Raw genomic sequence first — 24852 nt, 5'->3', positions numbered from 1 at the left:
ACACTCATACATGTACATGCAAAGTAAATGCAAATGTGTTTAAGTTCTTCTTGTATAATTCACCTTTCTCTTAAGAGGACCCAGGCGAGCAGATTTGGCATCAACTGCAGCATATGTAAGCCACAGGCCAGATGAAGCATGCTGTACAAAGCACATGGACTCTCCATACTTTATTTCCGGTATGCCCATGCCTTCCACATCTCGCTTTTGTATCACTTCAATTTTTTCCTGTAGTTTCAATAAAAAGTGTGTTAGTTAAGGCTGAAGAGAATTATTACACATTCAAATCTCTTTATTTTCTGACACAGGTGACTTTGCATGACAATAACCTTTGAAAGTCTGAAGCAGAAAGCAGACATCTTAGAATTTGCCTTCTCTGCATCCACCAACAACAGCCCTTTCTCTTCATCCAGAAGAAGGTATCTGCCTGTTGTGATGTGACGTATCCGGAAAGACTGGCCCCATTTAATATGTCCTCCGCTCCAACTACCAACAAGAACATGAATGAGTATCAGAAAACTGTAAAAACACTAAACACTGATGAATAGACTGTTTGATGTAATGAATCAAGATGCTTACGCGATGCGAAGTGGCTCAAGTCTCCACAAAGACCTAGCATGACTGCATACGGCCCCTCCTTCATAATGAGCAACTCTGAGAAACAACATGACATTTAATGACGCACAACATTATGATATAGCAACCAAGCGGTGTTAAAAAATGAAGAAGAACATAAACTGCACTTCCTCAGTTGACCAAGGCAAGTTACAAAAGCCAAAGAATCTTATTAAGTCCAATAATAAAATGCTTTAAACATTGTTTACAGCATGTGTAAAGCCTGCTAAAAAAATGTTTTGGCATCAATAGCTCATTATTTTATTAAACTGTACAGGGGGTGAGTTTTTTTTGTTTCTACAACCTGTCCGATTTGATCATATTAAGGCAAAGTGGAAGGTAGAGTTATGCAGGAATTTGCATACTCAGGGTCTGGCTGCATTGACTGACAGGTGGGTGTGTTGTCGCTGTTTGCCTCAGTTCCCCCTCCTCCCCTGTTGCGATACTGAGCAAAAGTTAGGTTGAGACCACCAGGCTTCATACGCCTCTTCAGAAACCAATGGGTGATGTCACTGAGACTGAGCACATAGTCTATGATATCAACACTATACATCCACACTGTATTGAACACTGGTCAATTATTCAATCATTATATGGCGATAAAAATGAACACTAGTTGTTGATGTGTTCAAGGCTCCCATGTATGACCACGTATGATTTTGTGTTATTGGGCTGCTTCTCAGTCAAATTGAAATGTCTCATTTGGGAAAACTTTTAAGACAGTCCCTTTATCCCCATCTATTCTGCCACATACGATACAATGTATGTTCCTAAATGAAGCACAGAGACAATGGTCACCTGCGCTGGTCATCTCCCTGGTCTGCTCCAGGAATTGCCAAACATTCATCCATGTGACCGTGGAAGAGTCGGAGCACATAGCCACCAGTCAGAAAACCTACGAAAAAAAAAAGAGTTGTATTGTTAGAGACTGGAGTTATGGGAAAAAAATATATATTTTGTTTAAGGGCCAAAAGAATTACAGACCTTCAGCTAGCTCACATCCAGACATCACAGGGGTCATGGTCCACAGTGTTTGCATGAACGAGGCATCTACCATCAAGTCGCCACTGGCGTAGGACAGATGCTGAATGGAGTGGAGGTTTCATTATTGGTAAATAAAATGATTTAAAATAGTCAGTTACAGTGAGCTTGTTTGAAATCATGGTTACCAGGTATCTCTCTGAGGAAACACTGACGAGAATGAGGTCATCTCCCACCCTGACCTTCTCTCCTTCTGACCTTTGTTTGGAGGCTGGGTGGATGGTCCACCAGCAGGCCTCCCCTGTGACAGACAAATATGTTCAGAATACATAAATCTACATCTTTTGTTTGTTTGACTTCATGTCCAGAAGAGTGCACAGCCACCTGTGGAGTCTTCCTGCAAGCCCACATCAAAAGCCAATTTGTCCGTCAGTGAGCGTGAAGTCGTCAAACAGCTCAAGTACTGCCGTATAAAAAGAAGGAATAACAAATTAGTAATGTGTGATGAAATGCATGTTAAACAATTTAGAGAATAAAAGATTGTGAGGAGAACTGCAGCACAGAGAAGCATCCACATACTCTACAGTAAATGTGCTCACCATGCTGGAGTGAGTGTGCTTGAGGAGGATGGCATGTCCGTACAGCAGGGTTCGATGACCTCCACCTTGGGATGACTAGAAGAAGAGGCCATTATTAAATGTGCAAAAAATGACAGAATGCTGAACATTTGAAACCCAATCAATGTGCAAAACAAAAAGAAAGTTGCATTCCAGCACTGAGGAAGGTAGAAAAGCTTAAAATAACTATACATTGAAATCCTTTGGTGTTATTTTACATTTGACTGTCAGGTATTTTTTCTGGGTTTAAAAAGGAAAACATTTCTGAACAGAGACATTAAACTGAAAGAGACAGACATCGTTTTCAAAAGACAAAATAATAATTTTAAACTGAGATTTATCTAACTTGAGTGACAAAAATCTGTGTAAACTTTGCTAGCTGTCAAGTTGTTGTATGATAACATTATTTAAAGTAGTGGCTGTGCACACATACCCATTTGTCCAAATCAACAGCCTGTGGTTGGGAGGTGGCAGAGTGAAGGAGCATGTTGAGTCAGAGAGAAACAAGAATGAGTTTCAGCTGTTATAAATATATACATCATGAGAACACTCTTTAAAAGAAGCCTCTTTTAACCAAACTAAACGTGTCTTACCTCGTCCACAGAAGTGTTGGACAGCATCTCCTGTAAGGCCCGTACAGACAGGGACTGCTCCAAAATGAAGCAGCAGATAGCGAGGTCTGGAGGGACATTCTAGAAACACAGATTAACCAGAAAACCTGTTAAGTATCAGAAATTTGAAAAAATCTTACTGAGAGTAGATTAATGAAATAATGGTGTTCTTCAGCTACCTGAGCATTTGAGGTGGTCTCAAGGAAACACAGACGATTCCCGAATCCTTCACAAGACAGACACAGCTTGATCTGTTCCTTCAGAATAGCTGCAGTGCACTGTAGCACCACTTGATCATCCTACAGAGATAGAGGTTGAGGGTGATGTTGCAGGTAAACACAACAAGTGGGATTGTCAGACAACGTAGATCCTCAAATAGATTTTCTGACAACTCTTGGGCAAAACAATAATTCATGTTAATATAAACTAATTAGAAAAGAATGCCGTACCAACTATGGTTGTGGTTCTAAAAAAATGAGATCCTCTTATCTCCTAGTGCTACCCAACGAACTAGAAATCACTGCAGGAACACCAGAGACAAAGTCTTTTTATTATCAAAACTTTGCCCCAACATTACCCATGAAGAAACTCAACTGCTGACAGTCAAAGATGTAGGTGTTTTATGCTTGATGAATTATACACAAACAGAGATGAGATGGTAGCTTTCACATTTTCTGCACAAAATAAGGTTAAAGAAAAAGAAAAAAAAACGCTTTTTGGATGCAGCTACCAGTGAAGCCACAAAAGGCTTCTGAAAACATCTCTCCAATATAATACTCTCCAGTACCTGCAGGCACACTTTGATAGTTAGTTAATTAAATGACTTATTTTTGTGCCCAGTCGGCGTGAGCTAACAGGACACTAAACAAGGAAACAGATGAGAGGAAAAGAACAAACACATCAGAACATGTCAAACAATGCCATGATCAACAAAGTGTCCATCTACACTGCTGGACAGCCTTTAACACAAACTGAGCAAGCTGAAGCTCTATGTGCGTAAACAGTCACTCAAGTCTATCTTCATCACACACTTAAAAAATTCTTGACAATCTTCAGAACTTTTGCAGAAAAGCTGTCATTTAAAAATTCTGATAGAGTGGACAATGAAATATAAAGTTCCTCTCTTCCAAAGTGCACAGAGGACACTTTCTATCCTCCTGAAGTGTAAACAACCTGATGATAGCAGGATGTTTAACAGCATTTTTGTTTGAGGCCTCTTTCAGTTCATAGACTTAAGTTGCCATGTATTAGTCTAATAGATCAGATTTATATGACACACTCAGTGTGTGTACAAGAGCGGCATTACAAGTTGAAAGTATTCAGAGCAGGCTATGTACCATGGGAGCAATACAAAACAAACAGATAGTGTAGATGTCTGATTGTATCCCAGCACATTGAAGAGACTTTTTACTTGGGGCAAAACTTTAAAAAACACAAAATCTGTTTTTTCTTACTCAGCTCTTTCTAACTTCCACCTGTTTCTTCCTGTTAGGGTATTTCTCTGTGCATGCTGTTTGTCCTTGGCCAAGCTCTAATAACCCCGCCTCTCTGGCGTCAGACACCAGCCACTCCCCTTCAAATCTCTATTTCAGGCCGCTGCACCTGCTGTTCACACAGCCCTTTCGGGAAAGCAACAGATATTTAGGATTTGAATGCCTGGACAATAATTGGCCCACATTGTGCCAACTCGACAAAGCTTTGGTCATCTAGCTGAAGAAAGCGAAAAAGTACTTTCAGTCGGCTGAAAAACTTAATTGGTTTTTGTTTTGATCTGAAAATTCTTCATGGTATGTAAGCACATGCCAGTTTGTAACAAGATGCTAAACAATGACACAACAACATGTTATCATTTAAGTAGAGAGACTTCAAGACAGTCTTGAGAGACTCATTTAGGGTCTGCCTTGTCAGAGTAGTTTATAAAACTGTAAACAAGATTTATGGCTTGACATGAATTGCTGATGCATAATTGACTTCTCAAATATCAAATTAACAGTAAGACTGAAACAAATATCCAATCCAGTGTACAAAATGTACTAATACATTGTAGAAAAAGCCCGAGCACAAGTGGAAAAAGTGCATCTGACAGTGCTGGAACATTAAACTCAATTCATCAAAAATATGGAGAATATTTCTCAAATGGACAATCAGAGCACAAGAAATGAAATACACATTTATGAAGTCTCTGTCATGTTCTGTTTCCTGGTGTCTGTGTTCAATACAATTTATTTACACAGGCAGACACAGCGACAGACTGGCAGACATAACATGATGCTTTGAGAAATGTATTGTTCAGTTTTCCTCAGAAGGTTTGTAAAAAAAAGTGCAAATAAAATCGGAAATGATGTTTTTGAAACCAGCACTGGATAACAAACATTATTAGAAATACTCAAAGTGGTAAACTTCCCACATGGACTGAAGTAAGCAGGTGCTGAAATGGGCCAAGCTTTAAACCTGTTAATCCTCACACACTAAATATAGAATTCAGCCGAGTTCAGGGTGAACAGCGACAGACTGACAACTCTGGGTTGCATTGTTTACATATTTTACTTCACAGCTGTGTCAAGTTCTAAAACGGGGCTTTGTTTTTTTCTTTAAGATTTATGAGGCTTCTTAGTCGTCGCAAAACCCACTCTGCTCGGTGAAGTGTAGCTCAGGGTGGCTGCCTGGGGGCTGGAGCGGATCCCAGCTGTAATTTTATGCTCACAGTCACACCTATGGGCAATTTAGAGATGCCAATTAACCTAACCTACATTTTGGACATGGAGAAGAGGCCAGAGAACCTGGAGAAATCTGACACTGGCAGGGAGATAACATACAAACTGAAAACAGAAAGGCCCATGTGGGTACAGGATCAAACTCTGACCAGTGCAACCACACTGAAGGATCCACAATGTATTATAAAGTGGATACAAGAAACAGACTTTCAAGTAATTCTCTTCCATGTCTAAAGATAATCAGAAGCTGGCTAATGATGACATCAGGGCTAGGGTTACCAGGGTCTAAAGAAGCTCAAGTGTCACTATGTGGAACGTCTTCAATGGCCGAGTATCAACGCTGACCATCCAAATAGAGGGTGTTACATACAGTAGACTGCCAGCAAGGCCACAATGCCCTTCTGTAGGCTTGGCCTGCAGATCTGAAGAGGTAATCTGATAGCTCTCCAATGAGTAAGGCGGCAAAAAATAAACTGATGTAAAATTATTGTCTTATAAATACAAGTGAAACATCAAATAATAAATTAGGTGGCAAAAAAAAAATCACGGTCAAGCTACTGAACTCTGCCACGCATTTGGAAATATAGTTATTAAGTTACAAATTGGATGTGGGGCTAAACATAGAAACCATGTGGATTTGACCGATGCAACCATCTTAAACTTTGTACGGGGAAATGTTCTCTTACACCATGCACAGTAAGAGAACAATTATGTTGATCCAATAGGAGTGTCACGTAAACAGCTGAGAAAACGTACGCTGAAGGAGTCGACCTCCATCTGTACCAGTAAAATTTATTTACAAGCAGCATGAAAATTACAAGGTATCTCGGCAAATAAGCAAATTAGGAGTCACACTAAACCCCCACACTCAAAATAAGAAGACAAAAAGCTGGAGATGTCTGTGTAGGTTCTCAGTCATCCACGTCAGGGTAAATTCAAAGCTGTAGTGAGGTGGTCATTTTTTGAAACAAATGCGACTGACATCACAACACATCACTTGAGTTGTTCTAATGGGGTTTTTTTTAAGTACAGAAAAATGACAGACACATTTTTTTGTTGAATAAATAAAAGCGTGTTTGATTGATAGTCCTAATCTGAATGTCATGGTGATACATGACAGGAAATAAGAGGACTGACAACCATGAAAGCTTTGTCATCTTGTAATTATTCAACCAAACAAAAACAAAAACAAGCCACTTTCTGTCAAATCACAAAGCACTTCACCATTGGGTCCAGTAGTTCACACTACCATTCAAAGTAACAGATTATTATTTTGGGATGTTTTCATCTGGGATTATAATCTGAACCGCCTCAAACACAACCCAGAAATTAACTGGTTAATTCTGTGGATTTTCACAATAAAATTCCAACCATGATGTGTTTTCTGTGAAGTGACAGTAATCTTAATGTCTGCACTAAATACAAGATACAGAAAAGGAAGTTTGTGTTTACTCTTTAAAGAAACATTTCATTGCACTTATTGCTTTTAAGGTTTTAGCGTTTCAATGTATACTATTTTCATGTTACTGTTATCTAATTGCTATTCACAATCTGTTATGTCTATGTGTCCACTGCCACTTGGCACCAGAAGTTTCTCTCTCTCTGACAAAACAGTAACAGATCGGGTAACCATTGGGATATAAAAAGACAACAATGTCGACAAAGCAGCCACCTGTCTTTGTCAATCTGTGCTCCGTGTATGTACAGAAAGTAACTATCAACTATCTGTCCTGAAACAACTATTTAACACTTAAAAGTACTTTAGTTTTCCTTTTTTTTTTTTTTTTTAAATCACAATAACCTTAAAGTTGTGCACTGTTTTGGAGAGGAGTTGAGCATCACTTACTGTTCGCAGGAACTGAATCTCTTCCTCTCCATCTGCACCTTCTGCCATCCTCCCAAGGCATTAAAAGCAAAACCTAAAGAGAAAAAGGGGAAATGCTCTTCTCTCAGTCCTGTCAAATCCAGGGCCTATATACCCACAACATAAGGCAGGGCAATGTGTGTTAAGGTTTCTGAAGGGCAATGTGTCTCTCTCTGGCTGCGAGGCAGACAGATTGACTGTTCATTCCTGTTCATTACAACATCTCAAAGAGGTGGAGCAAACTGACCAAGCTGAACCAGGCATCCAAATGTTGCTGACTGGTTGCATTTAAACCATTGTATTGCACTGGTGTGTTACATATATGAGCGCTAAATAAAACTACAACTTTCCTCATAGCGCAGCAATTTGGAGTTGTATTAAAGAGAACATTATTTTATATGCCTCTAAAGCTTCCTCCTTATAGAAGTGAGGTTAAAGCTTCAACCTCACTTTATGAGCTGTATCTCATACTAGAGAATTTTTTTGATTAAATTTGTACATCGTTTTAATTATCTACAATTTAATCTTTTCAGCAGAATATCTGTTTTTTCAATACATTTGAGCAGTTAAAGCAGTTATTAAATAACAAAGTTAAACTAAATTAATGAGAATGATTAAAATACCAACACTTAAATTATTAAAATAGGGCAGCAACTTGAAATCTTTCTTCAACTACAATTATATTTGTATGAACTATTTAATTTTGTGTTACATTTATCAATATCTTTTGAGATGTGTTTTTTTTTTTAACAGGCTCTAATGCAAATACACTGAGTAGTGATATACTACATACTTTCTGTGGGTAAAATGCATGTAGGTTGGTATCAAACACTCTTGTCATGTTACCTTTATAAAGTCATTGTATTTAGATAATGCTACCTCTAACTCAGTGATGGGCAACTTTGGTCACAGCAAGGGCCACATTAATTTAATTCTCACTGCCAGAGGGGCCAAATTGTAGAATACAAAAACGATTACAGTCAATTTTTTCTCCAATTTAACTCAACGTATACCAGTGATCAAATATTATTATGGACATACTTCTGGTTTTCATGATTTCATGGCAGATTTAGTCATGTTTTCTTCATGTTCCCGATTAATTGATGTGTAAAAATTGACCTGAGGGCCACGTTGATGGGGGCTGCATGTGGCCCCCGGGGCTGCCAGTTGCCCACCCCTGCTCAAACTTATAAACTAGCCTAAATCCCGGAATTAGCAATGAGCTCACCTGTAGTCTATGGTAGGTCCATCTGATTGAGTGGTCCGCCATCCCTTGTCCTGTTTGTTGGGAGTGTGAATTTTGGAAAAAGAGGTTAAAGGTTAAAGAAATTAAAGATGGAGGGGGGGAGAAGAAAAAAAAAGGGAGAAGAAAACTCACTTCGGTTCAAGTAGCAATTTGGGTTAAATTGCACTGTTTTAATAGTAATTATATTATAAAAAATATATCAGAATATTAATAAATATTCATGCACATTCTCGTGAGTTTCCAGTGGAGGGCAGCAGAGCGCATGAGACGCTGTCCAATGGTCGTTTCAGACGAAGAAGAAGAAGAAAAACGGTGCGCCGGAGAAACTCTTCCCTCTTCATTTCCAAAACAAAAAAAAAAAAAAAAAAAGAAGCAGTGTCCCGTTAAGGTAAGAACTGGAACAAGCATTTAAACCAGGCGTTTTATTGCAGTTATTATGCATAGTGACCGACATTATCATCCGCGTTGAAAGTTGAAACAGGCCCCTGGTCGGTGAAATCAGCTGTTTTGATAACACAGCTGCTCAGCTCGACTAGGAGCTCTACGGCTTCCGTGTTGACATTGGCGAATGCTTGCCTGTCTTTTGAAGCAATGAACTATCAGACTAATTCAAACGATAAAAACAACAGTATTTGCATGCTGCAGAACTTAAAGTCAACGCATCGGTGTGTTTCAGTCCCAAACATGTAAGAATTGTTTGGATGTGTCTGTCTGCAGAAACGTGCAGATTGCTTTAGGGGAGAAGAATGGATGCCCTCAGCCGCATGCTTACAGACCCCCTGGAACCAAAAGAAGAAAATGATGGCCAAATCACAGAGGAATGCATGCTGGGAAACTGTATAGTGAATCTTCCAGAGGACCTACTTGAGGATGTGAGTTTTTTGCTTTTTTTTTTTTTTTTTTTCATTGTACAAAGTTGCAAAGCACAATGTAGATGTTGCATACATTGATGTGGTTTCACATTTGTTTTCAAACAGCCTGACATCTTCTTCTCTGTGATGAGTGAGAGCACCTGGACCGACGTGCTGTCAGAGTCCCAGAGGCAGCACCTTCGCCAGTTTTTGCCCCAGTTTCCGGACCGCAACGTTGTGGAGCAGGACGGCACCGTCAGCGACCTGTTCAACAACAGAGATTTCAACTTTGGAAATCCCCTTCACCTCGCCCAAAAGTTTTTCAGAGGTATCTCAGAAACCTCACAAACTCAAAACTGTATCCTGCTGCCGGAATTTGTGAAGCATTTGTTGTTCATGGAATCTAATTTTCTCATTCTAGACGGATATTTCAATCCCGAGGTGGTCAAGTACAGACAATTGTTTGCAAAGTCCCAGAAAAAGCGACAGTTGTGCTCCCTTCAGCAGTATTACCACAGGCTTTTGAAGCAGATCCTTGTCTCTAGAAAGGTACCTTTAAAGTTGAAAGTAGCAGGCAGCCACATACCCTTTTGCAGTCTGTCTAAATGTTACTTCTTTTTTTTTGTTTAAGGAGCTGCTGGAGTTTGCGGTTCACAATGGTCTGGACTTTCCACCCAAAAAAAAGTTACCAACCAAGTCTCACGCTGAAATGCGGGAGTCCAGGGTAAGAAGACGATTGAACAGGATAATAAAAGATGTCAAAGCTGAGTGTGGAGACAGCAATGCCTCGTCTGATGATGAAGGTTAGTCCAGTTTTCATTTCCTATCTGCCATTAAAAATACTATTTAATTCTAAAAGACATCTTGATAAGAACATTCTCATGTAGGCAGCAGTATAAACAGTTCATTTGTCAAATATGTAGTGTGAAGCTGAAATAAAGTAAATATACAGTCAAAACCGATAAAGGTGCTCAGTGTATGTATGTGCACAGGTACATTTATAAGACTGACCTTACCAGTGCTATTGCTTCTCCCCTTCCTGTGATTGCGTATGCATGCAGACAACTCGTTGTGGAATCCAGCGCCTCAGTCTCCGTCCTCTCCGACGCCGACTGTTTCGCTCAGAGTTCTTCCGAGCCTCTCCACCCAAGACATGAAGACTACCGGTTGGTGATTTCTGCAGTATCCAGATGATGTGTAACAATGCCGCTTGTTAAAAAAAAAAAAAAAACGTAATCTTTAAAAAAATTCTTTACAGACAAAGTTGAACCAGGGGAGCGGGACTTAAAGGCCATGATACAAAAACATAGAGAGAAGAGGAAGCGACAGCCAGTAAGTGCTGTCAAGAGTTAATAAAAATGCATGATTCAGTCTGGTTTTGTGTGGTATAATATGACTAATTATTTTATCTCTCAGGACCACCCAGATTTAGTGACCACAGATATCCACCTCGGAGATGTACTGTCCAGAGCAAATATCGGTCGGAAGGGGAGTGTGTGTAAGTCAATTCATCTTTTTTTTTTTTTTTTTTTTAAGTTTCAATTTGTTTGATTTCCTGATTCACTAGTTACATTTTTCTGTTCTGATTTCTTCCAGCTCTCTTTGATCTGTGTCTGCCGAAAAAGAAGTTGAAAGATGAGAGAAGGAAGAAGAAGATGAGGACGATAAAGGTGGAATCTGAGGATCCTTGTGAAACGCTCGCCTCTTCAGAAACCCAATCGGCTCCGCCTGCAAACATCATCAACTCCCTGCCGGACACACCGTCGACTCCGCTGACCAACATCAAGGAGGAGTGAGTCTTACATCATCGTGATAAGAATCATTTCAGAATTTTAAAATAGTTATTTATAGATTTATTCACTTTCCTCTGATTTAAGACTAAATGTCCATCTTTATTGCAGGATTGTGGAGGAGTCTCAGAGCAGTCCGCCTTCTGTTGAGGAAATAGCTGTCAGCTTCTTCAGTTTGTTGGAGAGCATCTTAAGAGCAGAAAACCTGACCAGTACTCTAATGGTATGCAGTCGTTACAGGGTCTCACATACACGTCCTAAAAATGATCCAAATTCTCTGATACAACATTACTGCGCCTTTTTTTTTTTTTTTTTTTTGTTTAACAGTTGGAGGACAAAGTTCAACTGTGGCAGTCCTCTCCAGCCAGCTCCCTCAACGCCTGGTTTTCATCTGTTCCATGCTGGTCTGACTTGGTTCTTCAGGCACTGCAGTTTCTTGCGGGAGAAACAAAAGGTATAGCAGAAGTGGAATTGTTAGACTTTATCGTTCCCCTCCTGTTGCTCGTGCATTTTCCCCCTCACACTCTGGTTTTGCTTCCTAGATGGCATGATGGCACTCCCGAGTGGCTTTTCTCCATTTGTGGAATTTTCTGAAGAATCTCAGCAGTGGAGGTGGATTGGTAAGATTGATGAACTATTTAAAATCCTTGTCGATGTGGTGCTTGATTGTAATGCTGAAGATTGAAGTCATTTGTTGTTTTAGGCTCCACTCAGGATACAGAGAAGGATCTCAGTGCACTCTGTCAGCTGTGGCTAGACTCCAAAGATTTAGTTGTGAAGGTAGAACAATTATTATATTCCAGACATGATTTGACTCGTGTTTTTTTGTACGCTGCACTGCTACATTTATGTTTTATGTGTTACTAAATTTAAGCTGGCTTTTTTTTCTCCTTCACAGACAGAAAATGAAGACATGTTAGAGATCACATCTCCAACACCAAGAGTGTAAGTTTCAGGTTTTTTAAAGGATTACAAACAGTAGATCATTTCTGAAAATGTTACTATTTTCTTAGTTGATCAATTGGAAGAATAACTTCAGCTGACTGAATTCCTCTGTGGAGTAACAGGGGTGTAAATATCCCATCCTCAATTTCTAAGAGCAAAATATTTGGCGGGCTTAGTTGTTGGTGTAGGAATTGGCTTAGTGTGAAGAAAGCAAACAATCATTTCTTGATAAAAGTATTAGTTAGCTTGATTATAACTGCAGATGAGAGGAACTTGAAACCTTATTTGAACAAACTGAATCAGTTTGATTTCCTTTTTTTGAAACTCTTTATCTTAGAAAAGATTCACATTACACTCAGCTCGCTGTGAGAAGTATTTACACCAGTTTCTTATCATTAATGTTCAGAGTAAAATATCAGAAAGCTAAAGTGAGCACATCAGGGTAAAATGCATACAGTTGCAGAACAAGGAACACTACACTACAGTAACTGCAGAAAAAAGGTAAAAGGCGTGCACACTTTTGCTCCCAATGGGCAGTTATATTAAACATGCTGAAGATTCAATCCAAATAACTCAGCTGAGGAAGATCTTGTTGATCTTGTAGTTGCCCATTGGTAGCTGAACAGTGTGTGGACCTTTGACCTTTTTTCTGCAGAATAAAAAGTTACTGATATACAATATCACACATATAAGGGATGTAAAGTCCCAATATGATAATATGTGTATGGATTTCCTGTGAGTTCTAGTGTCAGAGTTGTTGAAGTTAACCGTCTAATATCTTTCATCATGCAGTTCGACAGATTATGTGGTGCGGCCCAGCACTGGAGATGAGAGACAAGTGTTTCAAATCCAGGTTTGTTTTTGCTGCAACATCTTTTCCAACATCTTTTTCTCTTTTGCCTTGACATGAACTCTGTAAGCCAACGCAGTTTTTGTTTGTCGATTAGGAGCAGCAGCGATACAACCAGCCACACAAGGCCTTCACCTTCAGGATGCATGGATTTGAATCCGTGGTGGGGCCGGTCAAAGGGGTTTTTGATAAAGAGATGTCCCTCAACAAAGCCAGGGAGCACACACTGCTCCGCTCAGACCGTCCGCCATATGTCACCATTCTCTCTCTGGGTTAGAGCTTCTGATTCACTCTTCAATCTAAGGCTGTGGGGTGTCACTGATTTACGTGTGTGCACAGAAAAGGAAACAACAACAACAACAACAAACTGATTTCTTCCTTCTGCAGTGCGTGATGCTGCAGCCAGGTTACCCAACGGAGAAGGGACGAGAGCAGAGATCTGTGAACTGTTGAAAGACTCACAGTTTCTCGCTCCAGATGTCACTAGTGCACAGGTGTGATGTTTTCCCCATTTTTAAATTTTATTCATTCAGCTTGCCCTGACCTGATTGAAGTTTTTTTGCTGTCCTATGGTAACATTTCCTTTTGAGTAAGGACCTTTTTTTTTTTTTGTGGTTATTTTAGGTGAACACAGTTGTGAGTGGGGCTCTGGACCGACTACACTATGAGAAAGACCCCTGTGTGAAGTACGACATTGGTCGGAAACTTTGGATTTATCTACACCGCAGTCGCAGTCAAGAGGAGTTCGGTAAGCAACCGTAGAGATTAGAGTTTTAGGGATTAGAGTTCACCCTTATAGGTTTCTAAAGATTCCTTTTGTTTCTGTTTTTGATACAAAGCAGCAAGTTAAGAACTTATAATCATAGCTTTATTTGAACTTTATAAGAACTTCTTTCTTCAATCTGATTTACTAATAGAAATGTATAACAACTTAAGTTCTTTCTTTCTTAGTTGATTCAAATCAAAGGTTAATGTTCTTGATATTCACAGTAACTTTGATAAAGATATATGTTCATTTAAAAAAATGTCTCTTCCTCTCAATCAGAGAGGATCCATCAGGCTCAAGCTGCTGCTGCCAAAGCAAGAAAAGCTCTGCAGCAGAAACCCAAACCTGCATCCAAGCCTGTGAGTGCCATTATATACTGCAGACATTCCTGAGCATTTTCTCTGTATATAAACCGCCGTTGATGCTTTGCTACTGAGAAGTTTATCTGCGTCTGAAAGCTAAATCTATCTGTTCATAATGACGCTCACATCCTGTTTTATGTTTCAGAAGTCTGGAAGTAAAGATGTAGGCAGTAAAACTCCTGGATGTCTGGATGCTGGATTGGATATAAGCTCCAATCCCATGTCACCGACACCTACAACTCCCACCCAGAACTTACCTGGAACCCCTAAATCGCCCGTACCCTGCGCAGTCACAACTCCAACAAAGAGCGGGGTCTCTGATGCTATAAAGGCCAGCCCAGGGTCAGTGTGACACACGTTTCTTTGTTGTTCTGTTTATGTTCTTTTTAATAATTTCCATTTTGTCTGCTCTGGATAGTTTTTCATGTACTTCTCTCCTGCCTGTTTGCGTCTCCCAGTGTTCTTCTCGTGTCCCCTCCCTCGCTGCCTCAGCTTGGAGCAATCTTACCAAGCAGCCAGGCCGGTCCGCCAATTTCCCAGCCAGTCACGTCCCAGCACACGGCCCGCCTTGTGAGTCACCTGCCGACTGCCTCCCTCCCTCAGGTACGAGTCGTTTCGGCTCAGTCTGGCCTGGTGTCATCAGCTGGAAGTCAGCAGGCCACACTAGTGCACCAGACCCCTCACCATATCAGGATGCCGGTGTCGGTTTCAACAAAGAGCATTTCACAGGTAACCACATTTAGAGTTGGGTTCGTTGTGTAGCATATTTTATTTTGATGACATGTGATGTCACAACAATATATTGAAATGTTCCTTTAAATAAATGCATGTCTGATCTGTTTCTGTGAGTCCCAGCTGCTTTGTTTTTATATTTGTGTCCAGTCTGGATCTAACAACCAATAAGGATTAGTTTGCAGGGAACCAGCCAATCACAGCAACTGAAACTAGCATCAACCTGCTTAAACATTACTTGTTGTTAGTAGCTCTCTCTCTCTTTCTCTCACTCACTTTCTCTCCTCACCTCAGTGGTGCACACTCTTGTTCATTTTTAACCTGTTTTGGATCATCCAACATAACCAGCTGAACGGAACAGACAGTTTGCAGTGATAAAAGTTGGTGTGCATGTTAAGTGTACCATTAAGTGAGAGGGGCTTAGTGGAGTGATACAAGGAGAGGCGTAATGTTTGAAACTGAAAGGTTTCTTAGTGCTGCTTTAATACTGCCCCTTTTTATTGTGTTTTTTATTTTTATATTTTTTTTTTTTACAGACATTGGTCTCTGTGCCTCTGAGGGGTCAGTCTGCTGGTAGCTCAGTCCAGGTGCCAACTTCCCTGTCCGTGTCTGCTGTAGCTGTGGCCAAACCCCAGACTGGATCGTCTGGTAGCCACTCTAACAATCCTGCTTCCCCTGCTGTGCTGCAAGGAGTCACCAACCCGAATATTAAACAGGTGAATCATTTGGTTTCAACAGGGATATTTGGTCAGCTTTTCTGTTTACAGACACAGAAGCCTCCAAGTTATAAAGTTGACCGAAAAAACAGTATATCCATATCTAAAAGTGTCACGTTATTTGCCATGTTAAAGATCACAAGATTTCATATTTTTTCCTTTAAAGGTATCCATCACAGGCCAGTTGGGAATGAAGACTACAGGAGGAGCAGGAATTCCAATCACCGCTACAAACCTGCGAATCCAGGGTAAAGACGTACTGCGTCTCCCACCCTCCTCCATCACCACAGACGCTAAAGGCCAGACGGTGTTGCGGATCACCCCGGACATGATGGCGACTCTTGCCAAATCCCCAGTTGCGACGGTCAAACTCACCCCTGAATTCCTGGGAAGCGCCGCCTCAGGCAGCAAGAGCATATCAGCCACTCTCCATGTGACGCAGTCCCACCCTTCACCTTCCTCTGCCTCCAGCACAACATCCTGTACGGGTGACATGCAGACCTCTAAAGCTGGCACTGTTACCTCAGCTTTGTTGAAGGCTCCAGGAGACACCGCCATACGCCTCATGCCCACATTGGCGGTTACTGTGGCTGACCAAAAATCGAGGACCTTCACCACCATGAGCTCCCCTGACAAGAGCGCCGCCACCATTCGGATAATGCCCGGCCTTGGCGTCATTCCACAGAAACAGGGTCAGACTATTACCATGACAACCACCACAGGCAGTAAATCGCTCACAGCTTCTACGTGTGCTAATGTAGTGACCATGGCTGCCAGTGTTGTGGCTGGTGCTAAGGGGATCACAGTGGCTCCAGGGGTTTCATGTACACCTCTGACGCTCGGAACGGCTACAGCCACAGTGCGGCAGGTCCCTGCTACAGTAGTCACCACACAAACGGTAAGAAAAATACCATTTTCGTACTCACTTAAAGTAAACTTGAAGATTTTTCTGTGTTAGAGTTGGCTATCACTCCCTTTTGCACATGTGTGTGGTTAACTTTGGTGATGGCTATAGGGCACTAGAAATAATAATATTTGAATCTTCATTTTTTTTAAGCCCCATATTTAAGAATGTAAATTTTAGTCATTTGGGTCAAACCCTTTTCAGGTTGCACATATAAGAAGAAGATCGGCCTCTAGAGGGTAGTGTTGGACTGTCAGACTGTGTCGTATCGCTTCATTGTCTCAATTCGATGTTTCTTGAGGCAACATTATGTTTCATGCAGTTTTAATGCCTTAGGTGTGTTATTACATTTCATAATGACACACTGGTTGCTTACATTACTGATAATTTCACCAACTGCTCACAAAGATAAAATGTGTTTTTATTACAGAGATCATTCATAGTGTCATGTCCTAAGTGATGTTGATAAGGGAAGGCGTCTGAGCGTTTTATTGTTCTGCTTCTGGAACAACATGTTTGTCGAGGTCCGTTGTCCAGGTGATGAGATATCAAGCATGAGAAGAAAAAAAACCCAGCACCTATAGTGGAGGAAATAAGGTTGTCACAATTTGGATACTTTTGACAGCAGGTGTTTTAAAACGATACAGTCTCTGTTATTAGATCAGTAGTATCAAAAGAACCAAAGTAAAAAAAAAAAGAAACTACAGATCAAAGCTGCTTGGAGGGAGAGAAACTGTGGTCCATTCAAAATCACAGCCAGGTCTGGTTTCTTAATTCCTGTTGGAGTCTCATGAAGATGCAAAAGTTACATGCATGTCTCTTAAACAATGACAGCGAGCAGAGGACATGGCAGCAGAAGTCTCACGTCTAAACTGCACAAATCTATTGGAAGCGTTTTGTCATTGAACCATTGCTAATGTATGTAATTTCTTGTAATTATAATATGTTAATTTGAGGTGCCTATAGGACTTCTATTTTTGCTGCTGTGGTATCGAAACTGGTATCATTTTAGTTTGAATAGTATCGTATTGAAGTTTCAGGGCAGTTTAAAAGGACATCCATGTAACCACCGATGCCTTCATTTACTGTATGCATATTAAAAGCAAACCTTCCACAAACTGTTAACTTTGGTGTGTAGAGAACAGACCTGGGATTTTGTCAATTTCCTGGGCTAAAGTTGCTGTTCATAAACAGTAGTGGAGATTTGGTTGCATGAGTACCAGGAATGCACTGCAGGCTGACTATTACCTTCTGAGTCCAGGACTGTAAGGGAAAACATTTTGATGAAATGCAGACTTTGCCCCTGCTCCCTTCCACTTAAGGAAACATTGTATCATTCATCAGTTTCTCCAAACGTTGAAGTCCCCTTCCACATGTGGATCCACACGGAGCGTACGTGTACACTTAGTCACGTTCATGTCTTAGATGATTGCTCTTTGTTGTGTATTGATTTTTTTTCCTGCACTTGTAATATCATGTAATTAACCACGCTTTCTGGAGGTCACATGACTCACCGTTGTTCTTTTTTTTTTTTTTTGGCAACACCATAGGGGAAGTTACCTACAAGGATAACTGTGCCCATTTCTGTCCTCAACCAACCACTTAAGAGTAAGAGTGTGGTGACCACGCCCATTGTGAAAGGAAGTCTGAACACAAAGTAAGTGTCATCATCCACTCTGTGTAGATTTTTCTTAGAGATAACTTATCTTTCTAAAACCGTAAGATTCCGTTATGTATTTTATTCAAATGTGTTCCTGGATGTAATGCTTTGAAGTTTGACCTCCATTTGCCTTTTCTAATCTAAAAACAGAAATACCCTTCTAACTATGTGTATCTGTTGTTTATGTTTTCACTGTAGTGGCAGTTTGGTTAATCTCTATATATTTATCCAATGCATTTTTTTGTATTTGACTTCACAGCCTTACATTTGATTGGCAGACTGATGTCATTTCTTTCTCTTTCCTCTCTTTTCTGAGCAGTATCAGCAGTCTGGGCAGGAACATCATCCTGACCACCATGCCTGCTGGAACAAAGCTGATTGCAGGAAACAAACCGGTCAGCTTTGTCACAGCGCAGCAGTTTCAGCAGCTTCAGCAGCAAGGGCAGGCCACACAGGTTAGCTCATATTTCCTCTTTCTTTTTTTTTTATTGACATTGCACATTGATAGGTTTTGGCAAGAAAAGGGATTCAAACGTTTTATATTACTAATCAGACCTGCACACTCAATCGCAAATTCCTCATTATCGCTACATGAGCAATCACAATAACAGCAATCACAGAGAATGGATTTAGCCCAATAAATAAGAAAAACGAGTTCAATGGTCACAAGCAGAGCTTTCTCACTCAGCAAGTTTAAATTCTACCCATTGACTGGTGGTATTGGGCTTTTGTTTGATTCAAAGCTCATGCAATTTAGCGGTAGAAAAAATAACTTTAGGGATTTATTTTCTATTCAGGAGTGCCACATTGAGAAACACAGGTAAGGGCAAGTTAGGGTAACATGAAGACCAGCAGGCAGACATTGAACCTAGGAGTTATAGCTCCTCTGCATTTCGTAATATTTGTTTGTTTTCTGCACTTCATATTGTCATGCTAATACTGAACCGTGTAATTGCACATCAGGTATTTTCTCATATCGTTCAGGCTTAATACCGATTAGGTTATTCATTTGTAATTGAACAAAAAAGATCTAGTGTACGTTATGATGACTACTACTACATTGACTTTGAATTTTGGGTTTAGAGTCATTGTGATAATAAACCCTTAGACTTACAATAAATCAGTTGTAGTTTGAAAAGCTTCAGTTGAGTTTTAACTTGCTTATCTCCTCATACAGTTCTTTTTGATAAAACTGTTTTCATGGAGACTTAAACAGATAAAAATCATCCCGAGACTAACTATCTGTCTTTCCTTTTTCAGGTCCGCATTCAGACTGTTCCGGCGCAGCAGCTCCAGCAGCACATGGCAACTGGCGCCCCGAAATCTGTGTCCACAGTTGTAGTGACAACAGCACCTTCGCCCAAATGTACCCCCGAACCCCCGCCTGCACCTCAACAGTGACCCAGTCCAGTTATAGGTTTGATACAATACAAGCGTCTGTCTTTAGTCAGTGGAGTCCTTTTGTTCTTTGTTCAGGGTAACTTCTTTGTTCTATCCTGAATGAAGCTATTGTTATGAAGGTGTGTCTTTTATTTATGTTTAAATTAAATATGTTGCTGTTTGATGATTTCATTTAAATCTGCCAATTTATTTTGCTCGTTCTTATGGTCCAAGATAATGTTAAACAACTATCCAGGCTTTTGACAACCACAAATATATCCAGCTAGGTCGCACTGTTTAAATAGAAATCCGGATTTCTTTTCCTTTAAAAACTTGTCAATTCATATTAAAAATACAGTTCACATTTGATAAAGGCTGTCAGTAGGATGTTCTCTTTGTCCTTCATTTAAGTGTTTTATAGTTTACAGTAAAGGAGTGGTACCTAATCCTCTTTGATGTTTTCAATGTCGAGACTTGTTTTTTTGTTGTAATCCATTATTTCTTCTCCTATTGGCTGTTTTACTTAATTCTCTGGCAGATCAGACATCCATGCTGTGCATTTCAGATTCAACTTTACAGATCTCCCACAAAGCTGACGACTGATCAGATTTATATCACATTCTTTTTTATATTTAGTATTTACAAAACAACAAACAAAAAAAACATTGTGCAAAACAACAGTCTTACTCTCAGACACAGAGCATCAACATAGAATATGAAATTATGAAAAGGGAAATCCGGAAGAACCATAAGCGTGCATTTATTCTTCATCTGAGGCTTCAAGCAAAGCTTTCTGGGAGCTTGTTCCGTTGGAGGTATGTCGCATTCCGATCTCTATGTCTCGTCCTCGTCCTGAGAATCGCTTCGTTGTGCTGTAGGAGAACAGTAAAAAAAAAAAGGCTTTAGGAAACAAGTGAACAACATAAGGATTACACAGGAATCCTACGAGCTTAATTAAGTTAACTTTGGGTTTAAATGTTCATTTCATTAATGTTCCTGCAAGCAGTGTCTCGCATGGAAATCTAAGTTTTTGACCAAAGACCTAAACTGAGCCCACAGCTTGACTACTGTTGTTGTGTGAGAATCATTTGTCATTACTAACATTTAAACAAAAAAAAAAGGGGCAGCAGGCTCACAAAAATAGTTTCTGGGAAAAAAAGGCTTTTCATATACCGTATGTGTTAAGGTCGAGTTAAGAATTTAAAAATGTGACCGTCCTTATTAGTACCTTAGAGTGATTCTCTGTGAGAAATGTCAACAACAAACCCATTGTACCTCTAAAAAGGAATGGCATGCTGACATGCAGCTTCAGACATTAAAGCAAAACAAAGTCCTGTTTAAAAGTTTCACACACTGTCTTGAAGAAATGTTAGTGGAACAATGATCTTGCTGTTGAATAGTATATAGTTGAATATGCAGGAACGCACATGTAGCCTAGGCCAGAGATTTTTGAGGAGAAACTATAATTGAATCATTTCTTAAACTTTCTGTTCATTTCTGTGTTCTTGCTTAAAAAATTATTTAACGTTTAACATTAGGAAAACGTAAAAACGCTCGTCATACACCAGGAGAACGGCCAATATAAACAGTTATATCAAGCAGCTTCTTACTTTTCTTTTGTTTTAATCATAAGCAACATTTCTGAGCTACCTATGAGTGTGGATATAAATGACTTCTCCCTATGATATAGGCAAATCACGTTTCATCCTGTTTAGGCTGATTGGTTCGCCGTGCATCGCCACAAAACAGACTCATGTTATTGCAGCATTCCCGGAGTGGTTTAACTTGTCCTGAAACTCTCAAGTTTCCACCTTTTCAAGTTCTCTCTGACAATTAACATAACAGGTAAAATATGTGATACTTACAACAAAATCACAGAGGAGATGCACGTGACCAGAAGCAGAGCCATGGCTATATGCCAACAGAAACACATTGTCACAAACATGATGTTGTTGTGCAGCTCCAGGTCCCACTTTGGTCCACTTGGAGGGTAGAGGACAAATCCAATCTGAAATGATAAAAACAGCTAGATCTATAAGATTGAACTCTACCATGGTTAAAAAAGATAATCTGCAGTACACAAAGTAAGGGTAAATATGACGATGGATTATTGACGTGAATTGATTGGGACAATTACCCAATCGCTTGTGCCAAGTAGTTGTATTTGTGAAACAAAAAAAAAAAACATTTAAATACTGCACTGTCAACACATTTTGCCTGCCAAATGAGCTCACCGTGTCACTACTTTGTGACTTCTCACAGTTGCGAGTATGACATGAACGAGGGTAACATGAACGGATGTAAATGGGCCAAAGAGGAAGTTGACGGTGGGATAAAAGAAGAGGAAGAAGACAGCAGGATAATGCCAGACAGTAGTGAAAAGAAGAGGATAAGTGGTGAAAAAGACACTGCATTTCAGTGAATGCTTTATTATCCTACATTATTGTATTGTTATATGATTGTCTTTCAGTATCTCAATTATCACAGAACTGGTGCATCGTGACAATCATTGTTATCATGGATCCCGTGTTGTGTGTCGTATGGTCAGTTACGCTGCCATTCCCACCCCCCAAATATAAAGCTTGCAATATGAAGCTTGCAGCTTTCAAAGGGCTCAGATTTTCAAAGTGATAGTCCTCTGAGAACTTTTTGTGGAAACAGTGACATCTCCATGAATGTTCTTGGGTACAGTTTTATTGAATTCAAATTTAAATTCTCAGCATTTCATTTTGCTAATCACCTGATAGAACCACGACCCCTGCAGGAAGAACAGGCACGACCTGAGCAGCTCCAAAACGATGTTGTCTCTTATGAACACCTCCAGCATGGTGCTCGCTGATCCCCCGAACACAGCCACCAGCAGCAGGGAGTGAATGTGAGCATCCAGAGGTGGCCGACTGTGCACGTGGAAATAGAACAGAAACCCTGGAGGATGTGGGAGTCGAACATGAAAACATTGAGGGTCATCTTTTAGATTTGAGTGCCTACAAAAACCCTCCTAACTTGTAGCTTACCTTCAACAAACAGAGCCACGGACAGAGCAAGGCGGTCGACACCAGCAGGCACCAGTTCGGATGCAGTGCTGACCACCAGTGCTATTCCAGAGATCCCAAAGAACAGGTACATGGTGCTGTGCTGCCAGTTCATCAGCTTCACCCACGAGTTTGTCTCTGTGTTGTAGAGGTGAGCATGTGGACCGTCCACTACAAACTGTTCAACCATAATACCTTAGAACACAACGATATCAGACAAAGGAGAAGAATTAGGGTTTCAAGTTTGACAGAGTTTGTGCGATAAAGATGGATAAAGGGTAAAACTGACCAACAAATGACGCAAAGATCAGAAATCCCCCCTCAATGTACTCGATTCTTTTAAAGACAGGAGGCATTATCTCTCTTCCTTTAGACTGTTTCGTCCTCCAGAAGTGTTGGAGAATGTGTTTCACTGTCAGCCAGAAGCCATAGAGCAGGAAAAAGGAGCCAGGGATGGCATGTCCTCCAAAGTTGGCCATCTTCAGGCCTGAAAACAGAAGACATTTACCTCAGTATCTATCACTGAAAACATTTAACCTCAGTATCTATCACTTATGTGTCTCTCAAATTACCTAAATGATACCTGTTAGTACAATTGAGAAAAACAATTTTATTCTTTGAATGTGAGAGGACTCAACTTTCAGGTTGAAGTTCAAGCTCGTCCTTTTATTTTATTGTGTTAATACAGCCATGAGACGATTACATGCAGCAAAATGTTGATCCAGGAACTAAGAGAGTATCTGGCAATGAGATCCATTGTCTCCATTGAGAAACGTGGAATAGTAAAATACATGATTAAAGGTTATGGTGAAATACATAAACTCAGTCAGGAAAAGTTGTCATGGTGAATTCAAAGAAATAAAATGTCCGATCATGTACTTAAATGTAACCAGCAGAACTACAAGTATATAGATCAGTAGATAGGTCAGAATCAGCTTTATTGGCCAGGTTTGCTTAAACACGCAAGGACTTTTACTTCAATGAACTTTGCTCTCTAAGTACAAAAGTATAACATTAAATATAAACAATAAACACAAAGTAGCAATGACTAATATGTATAAGACTAAATGAGACAACAGTGCAGTGGTGAGTTGTGCAAAAGATGCTGAAGTAAACATGATAATAAAAAATATAATGTTGTGACGGATTGGTTGATTTTCCTGAGGTAGGGTTTTTACAGTATTTACTTTAAAGGTGTGCATAGATTGATAACTTATTCAACCTTGTATAGTGCCCAAATAATCTAATTTAATAATAATAATAATCTAGTTTAGCAATGTAGTGTAAATACAGATAGTGTATCTAAGGATCTACACACACCGGGAATGTGAAAACATTGGCTACTTGGTTCAACATGCTGTGTTTAATGTGATCATAGCTGCTGGCTGAAAGACAAGAAAATGCTGTTTGATCCACATAAGAGCCGCTCATTTACATTGCAAAGATGACATTCAAATCACACACCCAATCTTTGAGAGGGAACCTGTTGGTCTCAGGAGTTAAAAGCAACAGTTTCTTTCTCAAGTTTAAGCTGCATTTAGTGACCTTACTTCATTGTCATTTGTTAAATATGAAACAAAGAGCATGTGCTTTCAATCCAGACACACCTTTCCCTTCATTAATGATTTAAAAGATTACCAATCTACAGTAAAAAATAAAACTGTCATTGTAAGTGTAAGGGCTTGTGCATGACAGGTGTTTCTACGATCAACATGATCAGTCAGACGAGTTTTTCTTGACTAGCCCTGTTCAACTTGATGGGACTACCCGGCAGGACTCTACCCAGAGAAACATTTTACTCTTAAACAATCCTCAACTTTTACACACAAATAAATCAACCGACCTGTTTTAAGGAGGCAAATCAGTGAGTCCAATAGTTTAAATACAGCCTGCCTTTTCTTTAACATGTCACTTCCTCATACTTTCTGCTCACTGATAGAAAAAAGCAAATAATCATTGAAAGAAATTGTTGTTCCTTCTGCTGTTATATATGATGACAAACAGTATGTACTTACCTTATAATATCCAATAAAATCCAGGAAGGCTCAAATGATTTGGGACTGAATCAATCAAGTAGCTGTCAGAGTGAGGGTTAAGCCTGACTGTGTAAACTGTGCACACCTGCTACCTTCACCTCTCCTCTAACATCATCCCACAGCCCCGCCCACCATTGCCATTACTTGTGTGGCCAAGGGACGTCCTCCTGGGAAAAGGCT

At 40.0% G+C, this 24852-nt stretch overlaps 3 protein-coding genes across 3 annotated transcripts in view; 1 reads left to right on the top strand and 2 right to left on the bottom strand.

Moving 5' to 3' along the window:
- The window catches only part of LOC109983565 (ryanodine receptor 1-like), a 49481-nt gene extending 42049 nt beyond the window's left edge, over positions 1-7432 (bottom strand). Inside the window, exons 1-12 of the mRNA XM_065963157.1 lie at positions 7385-7432; positions 3004-3123; positions 2807-2905; positions 2647-2667; positions 2196-2270; positions 1981-2059; positions 1785-1897; positions 1600-1699; positions 1414-1510; positions 580-654; positions 330-486; positions 64-228 (exon numbers count right to left, since the gene is read on the bottom strand). Of these exons, the coding sequence (XP_065819229.1) occupies positions 64-228; positions 330-486; positions 580-654; positions 1414-1510; positions 1600-1699; positions 1785-1897; positions 1981-2059; positions 2196-2270; positions 2647-2667; positions 2807-2905; positions 3004-3123; positions 7385-7432 (1149 nt within the window). The remainder of the gene's footprint in view (positions 1-63; positions 229-329; positions 487-579; positions 655-1413; positions 1511-1599; positions 1700-1784; positions 1898-1980; positions 2060-2195; positions 2271-2646; positions 2668-2806; positions 2906-3003; positions 3124-7384) is intronic.
- A 1514-nt stretch (positions 7433-8946) lies between these two features.
- nfrkb (nuclear factor related to kappaB binding protein) lies at positions 8947-20476 on the top strand. The gene is made up of 26 exons (XM_020633336.3): positions 8947-9036; positions 9366-9520; positions 9626-9827; positions 9921-10048; positions 10131-10302; positions 10561-10665; positions 10758-10831; positions 10916-10997; positions 11096-11291; positions 11401-11512; positions 11617-11743; positions 11832-11909; positions 11993-12069; positions 12188-12234; positions 13027-13087; positions 13182-13356; positions 13472-13578; positions 13709-13832; positions 14130-14209; positions 14358-14554; positions 14671-14941; positions 15481-15660; positions 15827-16558; positions 18115-18221; positions 18544-18679; positions 19485-20476. Exons 2-26 carry the CDS (start codon positions 9395-9397, stop codon positions 19623-19625), a joined length of 3837 nt encoding a protein of 1278 aa, XP_020488992.1. The 5' UTR covers positions 8947-9036; positions 9366-9394; the 3' UTR covers positions 19626-20476.
- tmem45b (transmembrane protein 45B) lies at positions 20208-24810 on the bottom strand. Its single transcript, XM_020633337.3, has 6 exons — positions 24652-24810; positions 22926-23123; positions 22619-22831; positions 22345-22529; positions 21470-21612; positions 20208-20476 (listed from the first exon to the last, which is right to left on the bottom strand). Exons 2-6 carry the CDS (start codon positions 23113-23115, stop codon positions 20365-20367), a joined length of 843 nt encoding a protein of 280 aa, XP_020488993.1. The 5' UTR covers positions 23116-23123; positions 24652-24810; the 3' UTR covers positions 20208-20364.
- Positions 24811-24852: the final 42 nt, after the last annotated feature.

Source organism: Labrus bergylta, chromosome 14 (assembly GCF_963930695.1).
Source record: "Labrus bergylta chromosome 14, fLabBer1.1, whole genome shotgun sequence".
NCBI classification, from domain to species: Eukaryota; Metazoa; Chordata; class Actinopteri; order Labriformes; family Labridae; genus Labrus; species Labrus bergylta.
The sequence above is the reverse complement of the archived record's forward strand: the minus strand, read 5'-3'. Positions and strand labels throughout refer to the sequence as shown.